The 16,891-nt window shown below is 40.3% G+C and overlaps 1 protein-coding gene across 4 annotated transcripts in view; it reads left to right on the top strand.

Annotated features, from left to right (window-relative positions):
* Positions 1-14,897, top strand: part of LOC127844768 (engulfment and cell motility protein 2-like) — an 88,513-nt gene extending 73,616 nt beyond the window's left edge. For all 4 annotated transcript variants that reach the window (XM_052375230.1, XM_052375232.1, XM_052375229.1 and 1 more), the window contains 4 exons: positions 5,163-5,281; positions 5,964-6,139; positions 11,013-11,150; positions 11,726-14,897. In XM_052375230.1, coding sequence (XP_052231190.1) covers positions 5,163-5,281; positions 5,964-6,139; positions 11,013-11,150; positions 11,726-11,884 — 592 coding nt within the window. In that variant the 3' untranslated portion in view covers positions 11,885-14,897. The remainder of the gene's footprint in view (positions 1-5,162; positions 5,282-5,963; positions 6,140-11,012; positions 11,151-11,725) is intronic.
* Positions 14,898-16,891: the final 1,994 nt, after the last annotated feature.

Below are 16,891 nucleotides of genomic sequence, written 5' to 3'. Positions count from 1 at the left end.
TACAGATGATCGAAATTGCTCTAAATTGACACCCGCCAAACCACCAGTAATTTTCACACTGTACTTGATTTGGTGTTGTGTTTTAATCAGGTTTGTGTACGAAGCCATCGTGACCCAATTAAGCACCATAAACGACAACGATTTTTGGCATCGATTTGCAACACAGGTGTTCAGATTTTTGGCACTTGTTATTCTCTTGAACCCTTGATTCTTGATTAAAAATTAGCTGTTGTTATAGAGTCTTTGATGGGTAAATTGGTTATTATTTGGTATACACTTTAAAGATTTAATACGGCGAATAATTTAACAGTTAGGATATTTGAGTAAGAAGCTTTTGTTCGTGATGGATATGAAAAATAAAATAATCAAAATGGATAAGCAAAAACGGAAAGAGTTGTGCTTTAAAGAAAAGATTGATTTTATCTACGCGAGTGATGGGAAATCTCAACTGCAGTTGGCCGATTTATTTGGCATTGGAGAGACTCAGGTTCAAACTATTCTAAAAAGAAAAGATGAATTTTTAGACAGCTATGAACAGAATCAAGGCAAGGATAAGAAAAGGCTGTGTACCAGATCACCGGTTGACAACATAAACAATCTCATGTGGGAGTGGTTTAAGACAGCCAGGTCACAGGGTATACCACTCTCCGGTCCAATGCTTCAAGACATACTGTGATTGGCCTGTCTGTTCATTGTCCTGGAGACATACTTGATACAGTGATTGGCCTGTCTGTTCATTGTCTTGGAGACATAATTGATACATTGATTGGCCTGTCTGTTTGTTGTCCTGGAAAGATTCAGCGATTGGTCTGTCTGTTTGTTGTCCTGGAGACATACAGTGATTGGTTTGTTGTCCTGGAGACATACTGTTTTAGAGTGATTGGCCTGTCTGCTTGTTGTTCTGGAGACTTTCAGTGATAAGACTGTCTTTTCCTTGTCAGAAGACATAAAGTGATTGGACTGTCGGTTCGTAGTCTTGGAGACATACTGGGATTGGCCTGTCTGTTTGTTTTACTGGAGACAAACAGTGATTGGCCTGTCTGTGAGTTGTCCTGGAGACACACAGTGACTGGCCTGTCTGTTATTTGTCCTGGAGACATACAGTGATTGGCCTGTCTGTTCATTGTCCTGGAGACAAACAGTGATTGGCCTGTCTGTTCATTGTCCTGGGGACATACAGTGATTGGCCTTTCTGTTCATTGTCCTGGAGACATACAGTGATTGGCCTGTCTGTTTGTTGTCCTGAAGACATACATGGATTGGCCTGTCTGTTTGTTGTCCTTGAGACATACAGGGATTGGCCTGTCTATTAGTTTTTAGCTCACCTGAGCGATAGCTCGAGGTGAGCTATTGTGATCACTCAGGGTCCGGCGTCCGGCCGGCCGTCGGTCCGTCCGTCTGTCTGTCTGTAAACAATTTGTAAACATCTTCTTCTACTAAACCATTGAGCCAATTTCAACTGAATTTCATGTGGAGCATCCCTAGGTCATGGGACAAAAAAAAAAATTGTTAAAAAAAATTTGATCATATAACCAAGATGGCCGCAATGACCATATATGGTAAAAACCTTAAAAAATCTTCTTGTCAGAAACCGCTCATCAGATTTTCAAAAAAATTCTAATGGATGACCTTTGAAGGCTCCCCTAAAAAAATGTGCAAAGAAATTTGATTCGTCAAAAAACATGGCCGCAGGAGCTCGTTGAACTTTGCATGTTTATACGTTTTTGTCTATTTTGTGAAAACTTTAAAAAATCTTCCACATTTTTTGTCCGATCCTTTTCAAATTTGCACAGTGTCTTTATATTAATGAAGACACGAACCCTACAAAAAATGAGCATTATTGGTCCATGAAGTACAGAATTACCTCCCCTTGAATTGAGAAAATGGTGTTTATGCAATAAAGTCCAAATTTTTCATCCAATTCTTTCCAAACTTGTAAGGATTTAGCATGGTTCAAACAAGGGAAACAACTACGGTTTATGCATGTTCTTTTTATTACAGATTTGCCTCCCTTTAATTCATTCAATTCATTTAATTCTCATTTTACAGCAGAGATTCCAAATCTGACCTGTAAATGAGCCCCATATTTACTGCCAGTGTAGGTTACCTTTTCCCATTTGATCATTCTTAAGTATTGGTCTTGTAATGCTGCTACTGCTTCTGCTACTGCTACTGCTACTATTACTACTACTACTACTACTACTACTACTACTACTACTACTACTACTACTACTACTACTACTACTACTACTACCACTTCTACTACTACTACTACTACTACTACTACTACTACTACTACTACTACTACTACTACTACTACTACTACTACTACTACTACTACTACTACTACTACCACCACCACCACCACCACCACCACCACCACCTTCTACTACTACTGCCACTACTACTACTACTTTACCACTACTACTACTACTACTACTACTACTACTACTACTACTATCACTTCTACTACTACTACTACTACTACTAACTACTACTACTACTACTACTACTACTACTACTACTTACTATTCTACTACTACTACTACTAACGACTTACTACTTACTACTTACTACACTATACTACTACTACTACTACTACGAACTACTACTACTAACGTCTACTAACTACTACTACTACAATACTACTACTACTACTACTACTACTGCTACTACACTACACAACTACTATTACTACTACTACTATTTTACTACTACTACTACACTACTACACTACATACTCTACTACTACTACTACTACACCACCACCACCACCACCACCACCACCACCACCACCACCACCACCACCACCACCACCACCATTCACAGTGACAAAAAACGTATTCACACAATGGCTGCTACTGCAACTTATAGCCCATATAGGGGGGCATGCATGTTTTACAAACAGCCCTTGTTTCTATGGGATTTTAACCACACTGTTCATGTTTATCTCCGACACATATTTTAGGTCACCTGTCATGAAGTGACACGGTGAGCTTATGTGATCGTGTGATGTCCGGCGTCCGTTGTGCGTGCCTGCGTGTGTCCGTGCGTCCGTCCGTCAACAATTTGTTTGTGTAGACAGTAGAGGTCACAGTTTGCATCCATTCTTGATGAAATTTGGTTAAAATGTTTATCTTGATGAAATCCGGTTTGGGCTTGTATTTGGGTCATCTGGGGTCAAAAACAAGGTCACTAGGTCAAATAATAGAACAACCTTCTGTAGACAATAGAGGTCACAGTTTTCATCCAATCTTTATGAAATTTGGTCAGAATGTTTATCTTGATGAAATCTGGGTTGGGATTTTATTTGGGTCATCTGGGGTCAAAAACTAGGTCACTAGGTCAAATAATAGAAAAACCTTGTGTAGACATTAGAGATCACAGTTTTCATCCAACCTTTATGAAATTTGGTCAGAATTCTTGATGAAATCTTGGTGGGATTGTATTTGGGTCATCTGGGGTAAAAATCTAGGTCAAATAAATAGAAAAACCTTGTGTTGACAATAGAGGTCACAGTTTTCATCCAATATTTATGAACTGTGGTCAGAATGTTTATCTTGATGAAATCTGGATTGGGATTGTATTTGGGTCATCTAGAGTCAGGAACTAGGTCACTAGGTCAAATCATAGAAAAACATTGTGTAGACAATAGAGGTCATAGTTTTCATCTGATCTTAATGAGTCAGGTGAGCGATTCAGGGCCATCATGGCCCTCTTGTCCTTGTTTGTTGTCCTGGAGACATACTGTTTTAGAGTGATTGGCCTGTCTGTTTGTTGTTCTGGAGACTTTCAGTGATAAGACTGTCCTTGTCAGAAGACATAAAGTGATTGGACTGTCGGTTCGTAGTCTTGGAGACATACTGTGATTGGCCTGTCTGTTTGTTTTCCTGGAGACAAACAGTGATTGGCCTGTCTGTTCATTGTCCCGGAGACACACAGTGACTGGCCTTTCTGTTCATTGTCCTGGAGACATACAGTGATTGGCCTGTCTGTTTGTTGTCCTGAAGACATACATGGATTGGCCTGTCTGTTTGTTGTCCTGGAGACATACAGGGATTGGCCTGTCTATTAGTTTTCCTGGAGACATGAAGTGATTGGCCTATCTGTATGATGTCCTGGAGACATGCAAGGATTTGCCTATCTGTTGGTATCCCTGCAGACAAACAGTGAATAGCTCATTGTGTCTGTCTGTTTGACCTGTAAACCCAAAAATGACATGTTAAGTACAATATCAATGATGCTATTTACAATGCTTTTATACTTTCAATACACATTATCCTTACCTCATTTTGACCATAACATTGACCTTCTTTTAGACTTTGACAAATTCTGAAGGTCCATTTTGTTGGTTAATCCAAAGTTCATATTTTGTCTAATATGAATACCACTTACTTCAAGGGTTGATACCTGCATGGATGATGTCATTGAATGAATACCACTTACTTCAAGGGTTGATACCTGCATGGATGATGTCATTGAATACTACATTACCTGACCTGATTGGACTTTGCATGTCACCATGGCCTAGTGGATATGGTGTTCCACTAGCAACCTGAAGGTCATGCATTTGATCCCTGTCTGGGATGTTCTTAAAATTTCTCAAAGTACTAAGACACCAAAGACACTAAGAACTCGCTCTGCCCAGGAAACAGACTTGGGAGCTTCTCAATAGGCCGTAGGCTTTCAATGAAATTGAGCTTTAATGAAAATGTTTAAACTTACATCAATGCTTCTTTCTAAAAAGCTTGGATACTTTGATGTAACACTCTTAAAGACCACATCATCTGAACTCATAATGACCTTGACCTATTTATGAACTTAGACTTATTTGGAGCCAATTAATTAACCTTGAAAAGAACTCTACCTGGAGCATCTGGGTTTATTAACTCCAACATCATTTATCAATTGTGTCAAAATTATAAATAAATACCTTATCAGTGATAATATTTTAAAGTCATTAGTATGTGTACTTGTGCTTCTTTGTATAGCATTTTTATAGTTTTTTTCCAACTACCAGTAGTACATGGAGGCATATGTGTCCTCTTGACACAAATCATGTTCATGAACTATTATAAATATATAGATTTTCAATGTATTCAATACATTGTTGATTTGATGTTTATGGCATGTGAAATTTCAATGCTGATGTTAATATACAGGGAGTTGCGAGCCATGCTGAAGCCAGAAATCATGGATCTGATACGCAGACAGCGGCTCACATACCTGGAGGGCGGGACACGCTTTCACAAGTACGACGAGAAAGGAAATAAAGTAAAAAGTAAGAGAAATCATTAATGTCTGTTTTAATTTTTGGGGGCTTGTATTCCACTCAGATTTAAGAATAAAACATAGACTGATAATGAAGACAACTGCAAGTTGGTTAGCAAATATACAAGGTACTAGTACTGAATTAAAGGTTCTGTTTGTCATTTATAAGCCATTTAAAATAATTAAAACAGAAATTAAAAGTTGATGAATACAAATTAAAATCAATTTGCAGTTACGTTAAAACATAATATTTCAAGAAAATATTTTATTGTCCATGCTAAGCTTAAAAGTCAGTTGGTAAAACCGGTCCCTGACAACCAATATATGTACTTTATATTTCCATTTTTATGTCCCCCAGTCTATACTGGGGGGACAAATTGTTTTTGGCCTGTCTGTTTGTTGGTTTGTTTGCGTCAAACTTTAAGATTTGCCATATCTTTTGCAATCAATATTGAAGATAGCAACTTGATATATGGCATGCATATGTATCTCATAGAGCTGCACATTTTGAGTGGTGTAAGGTCAAGGTCATCCTGCAAGGTCAAAGGTAAAAATTATTGGGGGGACAAAGTGTTTCACAAACACATCTTGTTTGTGTTTAAACGTCTGTAGAGCGCCATCTTTGTCTTAGACACTGAGTTTCTATTGGTAATGTTCTCATAATGTGCTAACACTATATCTGTCCCCCCTAGACCGCTACCAGTACTGGAGACTTGCCGCCAATCACAAGGCATTCTCCTACGGTGACTGTAGCGATATGGAATCACCTGCATTGGAAGAACTTCAACACAAAGTAGCCATCCAAGAAATCAAAGGTCTCGTCACCGGGGCAGACTGTGCAAAACTGCTAAAAAATGCAAAAATCAAGGTATTACTAAATTTTATTGTTGACCAACATTTATGTTATTCTGTAAAAACTATAATAAGTGTATGAACTGCATTATGCAAAAATGGTTCTTAAGCCATTTAGGGCCAGCATAGCTCCAGACTAGTCTGGGCGTCCCAGCAGTCTGGTTAGGATGCAGAGTCTGGTTAGGATGCACAGTCTGGTTTGGATGCAAAGTCTGGTTGGGATGCACAGTCTGGTTTGGATGCACAGTCTGGTTAGGATACACAGTCTGGTTAGGATGCACAGTCTGGTTTGGATGTAAAGTCTGGTTGGGATGCACAGTCTGGTTAGGATACACAGTCTGGTTAGGATGCACAGTCTGGTTTGGATGCAAAGTCTGGTTGGGATGCACAGTCTGGTTTGGATGCACAGTCTGGTTAGGATGCACAGTCTGGTCTGGATGCACAGTCTGGTTAGGATGCACAGTCTGGTTAGGATGCACAGTCTGGTTAGGATGCACAGTCTGGTTTGGATGCACAGTCTGGTCTGGATGCACAGTCTGGTTAGGATGCACAGTCTGGTTAGGATGCACAGTCTGGTTAGGATGCACAGTCTGGTTAGGATGTTAAGTCTGGTTAGGATGCACAGTCTGGTCTGGATGCACAGTCTGGTTAGGATGTTAAGTCTGGTTAGGATGCACAGTCTGGTCTGGATGCACAGTCTGGTTAGGATGCACAGTCTGGTTAGGATGCACAGTCTGATTAGGATGCACAGTCTGGTCTGGATGCACAGTCTGGTTAGGATGCACAGTCTGGTTAGGATGCACAGTCTGGTTTGGATGCACAGTCTGGTCTGGATGCACAGTCTGGTTTGGATGCACAGTCTGGTCTGGATGCACAGTCTGATTAGGATGCACAGTCTGGTTAGGATGCACAGTCTGGTTAGGATACACAGTCTGGTTAGGATGCACAGTCTGGTTTGGATGCACAGTCTGGTTAGGATGCACAGTCTGGTTAGGATGCACAGTCTGGTTAGGATGCACAGTCTGGGTAGGATGCACAGTCTGGTCTGGATGCACAGTCTGGTTAGGATGCACAGTCTGGTTAGGATGCACAGTCTGGTTAGGATGCAGAGTCTGGTTTGGATGCAAAGTCTGGTTGGGATGCACAGTCTGGTTTGGATGCACAGTCTGGTTAGGATGCACAGTCTGGTTAGGATGCACAGTCTGGTCTGGATGCACAGTCTGGTTAGGAGGCAAAGTCTGGTTAGGATACACAGTCTGGTTAGGATGCACAGTCTGGTTTGGATGCACAGTCTGGTTGGGATGCACAGTCTGGTCTGGATGCACAGTCTGGTTAGGATGCACAGTCTGGTCTGGATGCACAGTCTGGTTAGGATGCACAGTCTGGTTAGGATGCACAGTCTGGGTAGGATGCACAGTCTGGTCTGGATGCACAGTCTGGTTAGGAGGCACAGTCTGGTTAGGATACACAGTCTGGTTAGGATGCACAGTCTGGTTTGGATGCACAGTCTGGTTGGGATGCACAGTCTGGTTTGGATGCACAGTCTGGTTAGGATGCACAGTCTGGTTAGGATACACAGTCTGGTAAGGATGCACAGTCTGGTTTGGATTGGATGCACAGTCTGGTTAGGATGCACAGTCTGGTTAGGATACACAGTCTGGTTAGGATGCACAGTCTGGTTTGGATGCACAGTCTGGTTGGGATGCACAGTCTGGTTGGGATGCACAGTCTGGTTTGGATGCACAGTCTGGTTAGGATACAGAGTCTGGTTAGGATGCACAGTCTGGTTTGAATGCACAGTCTGGTTGGGATGCACAGTCTGGTTTGGATGCACAGTCTGGTTAGGATGCACATTCTGGTTAGGATGCACAGTCTGGTTAGGATGCACAGTCTGGTTAGGATGCACAGTCTGGTTAGGATGCACAGTCTGGTTAGGATGCACAGTCTGGTTAGGATACACAGTCTGGTTTGGATGCACAGTCTGGTTAGGATGCACAGTCTGGTTAGGATGCACAGCCTGGGTAGGATGCAGAGTCTGGTTAGGATGCACAGTCTGGTTAGGATGCACAGTCTGGTCTGGATGCACAGTCTGGTTAGGATACACAGTCTGGTTAGGATGCACAGTCTGGTCTGGATGCACAGTCTGGGTAGGATGCACAGTCTGGTTAGGATGCACAGTCTGGTCTGGATGCACAGTCTGGTCTGGATGCACAGTCTGGTTAGGATGCAGAGTCTGGTCTGGATGCACAGTCTGGTTAGGATGCACAGTCTGGTTAGGATGTTAAGTCTGGTTAGGATGCACAGTCTGGTCTGGATGCACAGTCTGGTTAGGATGCACAGTCTGGTCTGGATGCACAGCCTGGTTAGGATGCACAGTCTGGTCTGGATGCACAGTCTGGGTAGGATGCACAGTCTGGTTAGGATGCACAGTCTGGTCTGGATGCACAGTCTGGTTAGGATGCACAGTCTGGTCTGGATGCACAGTCTGGGTAGGATGCACAGTCTGGTCTGGATGCACAGTCTGGTTAGGATGCACAGTCTGGTTAGGATGCAGAGTCTGGTCTGGATGCACAGTCTGGTTAGGATGCACAGTCTGGTTAGGATGTTAAGTCTGGTTAGGATGCACAGTCTGGTCTGGATGCACAGTCTGGTTAGGATGCACAGTCTGGTCTGGATGCACAGCCTGGTTAGGATGCACAGTCTGGTCTAGATGCACAGTCTGGGTAGGATGCACAGTCTGGTTAGGATGCACAGTCTGGTCTGGATGCACAGTCTGGTTAGGATGCACAGTCTGGTCTGGATGCACAGTCTGGGTAGGATGCACAGTCTGGTTAGGATGCACAGTCTGGTCTGGATGCACAGTCTGGTTAGGATGCACAGTCTGGTTAGGATGTTAAGTCTGGTTAGGATGCACAGTCTGGTCTGGATGCACAGTCTGGTTAGGATGCACAGTCTGGTCTGGATGCACAGCCTGGTTAGGATGTTAAGTCTGGTTAGGATGCACAGTCTGGTCTGGATGCACAGTCTGGTTAGGATGCACAGTCTGGTTAGGATGCACAGTCTGGTTAGGATGCACAGTCTGGTTAGGATGCACAGTCTGGTTAGGATGCACAGTCTGGTTAGGATGCACAGTCTGGTTAGGATGCACAGTCTGGTTAGGATGTTAAGTCTGGTTAGGATGCACAGTCTGGTCTGGATGCACAGTCTGGTTAGGATGCACAGTCTGGTCTGGATGCACAGTCTGGTCAGGATGCACAGTCTGGTTAGGATGCACAGTCTGGTTAGGATGCACAGTCTGGTCTGGATGCACAGTCTGGTTAGGATGCACAGTCTGGTCTGGATGCACAGCCTGGTTAGGATGCACAGTCTGGTCTGGATGCACAGTCTGGGTAGGATGCACAGTCTGGTTAGGATGCACAGTCTGGTCTGGATGCACAGTCTGGTTAGGATGCACAGTCTGGTCTGGATGCACAGTCTGGGTAGGATGCACAGTCTGGTTAGGATGCACAGTCTGGTCTGGATGCACAGTCTGGTTAGGATGCACAGTCTGGTTAGGATGTTAAGTCTGGTTAGGATGCACAGTCTGGTCTGGATGCACAGTCTGGTTAGGATGCACAGTCTGGTCTGGATGCACAGCCTGGTTAGGATGTTAAGTCTGGTTAGGATGCACAGTCTGGTCTGGATGCACAGTCTGGTTAGGATGCACAGTCTGGTTAGGATGCACAGTCTGGTTAGGATGCACAGTCTGGTTAGGATGCACAGTCTGGTTAGGATGCACAGTCTGGTTAGGATGCACAGTCTGGTTAGGATGCACAGTCTGGTTAGGATGTTAAGTCTGGTTAGGATGCACAGTCTGGTCTGGATGCACAGTCTGGTTAGGATGCACAGTCTGGTCTGGATGCACAGTCTGGTTAGGATGCACAGTCTGGTTAGGATGCACAGTCTGGTCTGGATGCACAGTCTGGTCAGGATGCACAGTCTGGTCTGGATGCACAGTCTGGTCTGGATGCACAGTCTGGTTAGGATGCACAGTCTGGTTAGGATGCACAGTCTGGTCTGGATGCACAGTCTGGTTAGGATGCACAGTCTGGTCTGGATGCACAGTCTGGTTAGGATGCACAGTCTGGTTAGGATGCACAGTCTGGTCTGGATGCACAGTCTGGTCTGGATGCACAGTCTGGTTAGGATGCACAGTCTGGTCTGGATGCACAGTCTGGTTAGGATGCACAGTCTGGTTAGGATGCACAGTCTGGTCTGGATGCACAGTCTGGTTAGGATGCACAGTCTGGTTAGGATGCACAGTCTGGTCTGGATGCACAGTCTGGTTAGGATGCACAGTCTGGTCTGGATGCACAGTCTGGGTAGGATGCACAGTCTGGTCTGGATGCACAGTCTGGTTAGGATGCACAGTCTGGTTAGGATGCACAGTCTGGTTAGGATGCACAGTCTGGTCTGGAGCTACAGCTATGGTACAAAATGTATGAATGCTGATAGAAATAACATTTAGATTTTGTATGTAAATTTAATTGAAATATCATTTATGATGAAATCATCCACACACAAAATTGCCCTAAAAAACGTCCACACAGAGCAAACAATGTTTATAAGTCATCTCTGGGAAAATCAGGCAAATTTCACGTGTGCCAAGTATTTCAAGGATTAGCTTTTGCAGTCCACACAGGCTTATAAGAGAGAACACTTTCTGCTTTAGCTGGAATTTTGCTAAGAAGAGACTTCCTTTGAACAAAAAATGCAATAAACGAGTAAAGTGTGGTTCCTGATTAGCCTGTGCAGACTGCACAGGCTTATTTAAGATGACAAACTCTGTTTTCCCTGATCAAGGCTCATATTAATCTAACAAGCAAACCTCTGTATTATGTCGCCCCCAGTTGGACCAGATGTTGCCATTTGCTTTGGTATTGGAGGCGTCTAGACCTGACGAGGAGAAGTTCTTCTTTTTCAATGCCAGCTCGGACCAGGAGGCCATGATCTGGGAGGATGGAATCAATGCACTGCTCAATGAACCCGTATGTAACATAAAAAAACATCATGAAAAAATGGGTCTTATGCCATATGCGGCCGGGCAGCCTGGTCAGGCGCTACTGTGTCCGCTATCAAGTCTCGCAAAGTTGTGTGGTCACATTAGTGTACAGGGTAGCCCCTTAGCAGACTGCTGTTGGTCTGGAGCTACACTGGCCGCATATGCCATAACACCACAGCTCAACCAAACAGTACGTATCACAACCGAATCAATCACAATGCACTGATTAACAAACCTGTACATATCACAAAATCTTGCATTAGTTTTGCTGCCAACAATTTAAATAGTATAAGGGTAGTGTTGCAAATAAACTTTTGTATTTTACTTTACCTGGTTTCCTATTAATCCCTTTTTCTGAAAATATTCTGCCTTTTACTTTAAAAACCAAATATAACCGTATGCTAAACATAAAATTACATCATTAAAATCAATGTCTTGATTATTCTGTGCACGGTTGCTTTCTTTGAATTTGTTTCTGACATTATGTAAGACCAGTCAACTGTTAAAATTATCACAACATTCAATGATTCTGATTCTTAATGCCCACCCTCTTGTTTCCAGATGCGGAGCAAACAGACGCGGGATGACTCTGACGTCCTACTCAACATGGAGATCAAGCTACGGCTCCTGGAGACGGAGGGAATCACGATTCCCAACGAGCCTCCGCCCATTCCGCCCCTCCCTGACAACTTTAACTTTGCCTACACCATGGCAGTATAACATGGAGGAATCTGATAGAAGTTGAAAAATCTTAGCATTTTGCATCATATGCCTTGAAGCTTGAGATGCAGTCTTGATGTTTGGTATTTGTCCATCAAATTAAATATTAGCCGTGCTCTCAGCACACCAGGCTTAATACATGTTAAGTGTTGTCCTACTCAGGCTAATCAGGGACAATACTTTCTGCCTAGACTGGATTTTCATGTGTGCCAAGTATTGCCAAACCTGGAGGGACAATACTTTCTGCCTAGACTGGATTTTCATGTGTGCCAAGTATTGCCAAACCTGGAGGAGTCTGATATTTGTTGAAAGATCTTAGCATTTTACATTAGATACGTGCTCTGAAAAAACCAGGCTTAGTACATGTTTGTAAAGTGTTGCCCTATATTAGCCTGTGCAGTCCACACAGGCTAATCAGGGACATCAATTTTCCCCCTAGACTGGAATTTCATTTCGAAGAGACTTTTCTTAAAAGTAAAATTAATTTAAAGCGGAAATTGTCTTCCCTGATTACCCTGTTCAGACTGCACATGCTCATCTGGGACGACACTTAACGCACTTACTTTCAGCCCTGTTTTCACTGAGTAAGGCTCATATATATTTGTTATGAAATGTTAAGTATAATTATACACAACAGAAAGGAGCTACTTTTGTTACTCAAAATTTCGGTCAAAGGCCTTTCTCAGGACTTGTTTTATCAGAATTAATTATTGTAAGATGTTTAGTAAGAGGTATTACTGTAGTAATACTGAGTGTTAAGGAAATATTATCATCTGCTAAATTCTTAGGATATTGTTTGTAAGTTTTTCTTGTTGTCAGTAATGAATGTAGAATATTATAAGCTTAGAAGTTTAAGTAAGAGCACTGTGGCTTTACTTGTTTTCATGGCAAATTAATGAGTTTAAATTATTTCTTAATATTTGATGGGTTTAAGAATACAAATTATCAGAAATGTAAGTTTCAGTTCTGCCGACTTAATGTATGGTATCATTTTTCACCAGCCAAAATCATACCACATTCTGGCAACAGTTTTGTCATCAATTACATTGTAATTGTATTCAAATTGGAAAATGCTTACTTGAAATGTTGCATCCAGCTCAAATGTTGATTGTGAAGACAGAAATTCTTTATGACTATACTAGATTTTTGTTCATAACATATTTTTTTAAACAATAATTCCAAAAAAGCAGACAGTATCTGGTATGATAATTTATGCACATGCTTTGAGGTTTCTTGGCCTGGTTTCTTCAGAGTCTGGCTCATATTTTGCTGTTGGTTTAGTAGAATTTCAGCATTCTTCATTGTTGACCCATATTCACTGAACTTTTGAGTGGAAACTTAAAGAAATTACTATAAATGATAACACTGCATGTGTATCTGGCTAGTCAATGTATACATACAAAATATTTCTAAAATTATTATTGTGTTTTAATGTTGAAAGCAGAAAACGCTGGATTTTGCATATACAGTTTCATCTGAAAATGTCATGTTGGTACAATTTAAGAAAGGATCCCTCTTATGTGCTTTGTGAATACAGACCCCTGGCTTCATTTGACCTTGCTCAATTCTTCATGGCTTCCATAGTTTTGACATAATAATCTCATATGTCGTGCAATAAAATTGTGCTTGTTTATTTCTTGAAATATGTATACAACTGAGTAGATTACTGGTAACCCATTTATGCCTAGCGTCTAGAAAAAATGCCTTGGCAAACATCATAGACCCAGATGAGACGCCGCATGATGCGACATCTCATCAGGGTCTGCGCTGTTTGCTTAAAGGAATTTTTGTAAGAAATATTCTAAAAATAGACATAAGTATACTAGATATCCCTAATTTTTTTAATAAATTGATCCACTAGGCATAACTGGGTTAAAACACCATTGTAGCTTGTATTTGAATTTCAATAAGCAGATAATCATACACTTTACTCACTACAGGGGTCTAACTTGGATAAATGAATCCGCCTGGCAACTTTTTGTAGGATGTTTTTTCTTATTCAAATTGATACAAAAGTTTTGATATGGTAAAATTTGTATTTGAATATTATTTCCACATGTATTCTATATATCTGCTAGGGACATGCATGTGGTTTATTATTATAAACCTGCAATACAATGATGCATTCATGTTGCTTGTGATATGTTTTCCATACTACATGTTAACTCTAATCACTGGCATTACTGTACAAATATTTTGTTTCATTTGTCTTTTTACTATCATTGTGTTATAACAATTTTGAATTTTGTCTATTGACTTTGTGACAGTCACAATTCTTTGTGTCACAGTCAAAAAACAATTAGATCACCCTATGTCTGACGTCCATGCTTTGTGGGGTGTCAAGTGTGTGGTGTGTGTCCTCAACTTTTGCTCGAATCCACTCCAGAGGCTAAATTTTCATAAATCTTGAAGAAATTTTGTCAGGATGTCTATCTTGACAATATGTAGACAAAGTTGGAACATGAGTTATGTGCGTCGAAAAACAAGGTCACCATGTCAAATCTTCGCCTTGAACATGCCATTTTTTAATGGATTTTTTTAATAAATTGACACAAATGCAATCTATTATGACACATAAGTAAGAGTTAAAACTTGTCTCCCTACTATAATAGTCAAGATCACACTTCTTTTTTTACTGCATATTTGTCAAATTTTAAGATAACTTACCATTAATGCTAACAGGATTTTAAGACAAAGTGTACTTTAGCAACACCTATGCCTCATTAACACATGTCTTGTTTACTTTAGGTCAATACAATTGTTTCTTACTAAGCCTTGCCTTCTAACAATTGGTGTCCATGAACTCAGGTTAGCGTTTGAAGACCAAAATGACCTCTTGTCTTTGTTTATTAATTTGCTTTTGTCAACATACTTTGTATAAGCTTTTAAATTATAGCTTTTTGTTTCATTTACAGCTTGAAGTCATTTTCTATATTACATTCCATATGTTATATGACATGTTTTATACTGAAAATACAAGAAATACAATTAAATAAAATTCTTTTAAAATTTATTTTGTTTATATTTTATATAGGTAAAGGGGATTTGGATGTATACAATTTCCATGATCATTGTCCAAAACTATCTCAAGATATCACAAGGAAAGAGGCAGAATGACATAGTCTATGGACTGAACCAATCAACCATTAAGACCATTACTGACCAACCAACTAAATGAAAGTTTAATTGCAATATTCTGGCACTTCTTCAAAGGGTGGGTGGTGGGGGAATACAAACTTCAGCCCAAAATACACGTAGTCTAACACTCATGGAACCCAATTTTAAGCAAGTATTCTAATAGAACCGTTGTGAATAAAGAGGACAGTATAACATTGATATGCCATTCAAGATGTATGTTTTCTTTTATTAACGCTATACTAAGAAGATATTGTTGAAATATAATATATGAGCTAGATTAGAAGTATTTAAATTCTCAAAGTTGCTACAAAAAAGGTTACGTTCAACCCGAACGTGATGACAGAGGGTTACCGATGCTGTTCTAAGTTGCATCACAACTTGATGGATACTGTTTTAATTCTATCAGAGCTCAATGGGTACTGTTTTAAGTCTATCAGAGCTCAATGGGTACTGTTCTAAGTCTCTTAAAACTTTTTTTATATAGCTTGTATTCACCTCCATACATAACAAATTGTATTTTCAGTATACATGTTAATTTGTTAGTACTTGGTTGGTATAATAGAGGTAAATAAAATCTATGCATTCCATTATATAGATACAAACATGCAGTTCACACACACACAGATGCATACGCAAATGCCATGTTATGATAAAAAAAAGAAAGAAATATGTTTCTATATATAAGTGTCTCAAAACTTGATGGTTACTTTCCAAAGTCAAATCAGAGCTTGATTTATACTATTTGAAGTCAAATCAGAGCTTAATGGATACTATTTTAAGTCACATAAGAGCTTGGTGAATACTGTTCTGGGTCAAATCAAAGCTTGATGGATACTTTCCAAAGTCAAATCAGAGCTTGATTTATACTGTTTGAAGTCACATCAGAGATTGATTGGTACTGTTTTGAGTCACATAAGAGCTTGGTGAATACTGTTCTGGGTCAAATCAAAGCTTGATGGATACTTTCCAAAGTCAAATCAGAGCTTGATGGATACTGTTCTAAGTCACATCAGAGCCAGATCTGGATAGATCTATTCAAACCCACTTCTAAGCCAAATTGAATGAATACTAATAAATCTAAATTCAGAACTAGATAGATAAAGTGCAACCTTACATCAGAACTAAATTTAATGGATGTAAATCAAAGTCTTTTCAGGGCTACATAGCTCTTGTTAAAGGTAACATAAGAAAGATACATAAATTGCAATTTATCAGTTTTACTTAACTAAGAATGTTGAGCAGGGAAAATCATCTTTTATGTGTGATGATGTCATTTGTATGCATGAAATTAAAAAAAATCACCCTTTACCACTTAGATATTTATTTTTACGCATTTGTAGTCCCTTTGACAGTTAAATTTAATTAAAGACCTTTTCTACTAGATACAAGTTTTAAAGGCTTTATTTTAAACCCTTAGATACTGATCAGCAGCAAACAGCATAAAACCTGATCAACCTGCAAGTTACTCGCAGGCCGTTCTGATTTTATGCTGTTTGCACATAGCCATTTTCACTTGGCTTCTATATATATATATATATATATATATATATATAGATTGAATAAGGGAAGAGTTGTCCGCATTACAAGTGAACAAAATAGGTACGAGTTACCCACGTTACGAGTTTACTTAGGGGCTGGTTTACTGTAAACCCCACATCACCTATGTATGTTATGGGCATACAACTACATGTATTTATAGTACACAGAGCTTACTAAGGCCAAACGTTCTTCTTTCCACTAACATGTCCAATAAAATAAGGTCGGTATTTTGGCCAAACTGTTGTTAGCTCATCTATTATTTGAAAAAAAATTATGAGCTATTGTCATCACCTTGGCGTCCGCTTCTGTGTCGGCGTCGGCGTCCGGTTA

This window comes from Dreissena polymorpha, chromosome 9 (genome assembly GCF_020536995.1).
Source record: "Dreissena polymorpha isolate Duluth1 chromosome 9, UMN_Dpol_1.0, whole genome shotgun sequence".
Lineage (NCBI taxonomy): Eukaryota > Metazoa > Mollusca > Bivalvia > Myida > Dreissenidae > Dreissena > Dreissena polymorpha.
Note: the sequence above shows the minus strand (reverse complement) of the source record. Positions and strands in the feature narration are given on the sequence as shown.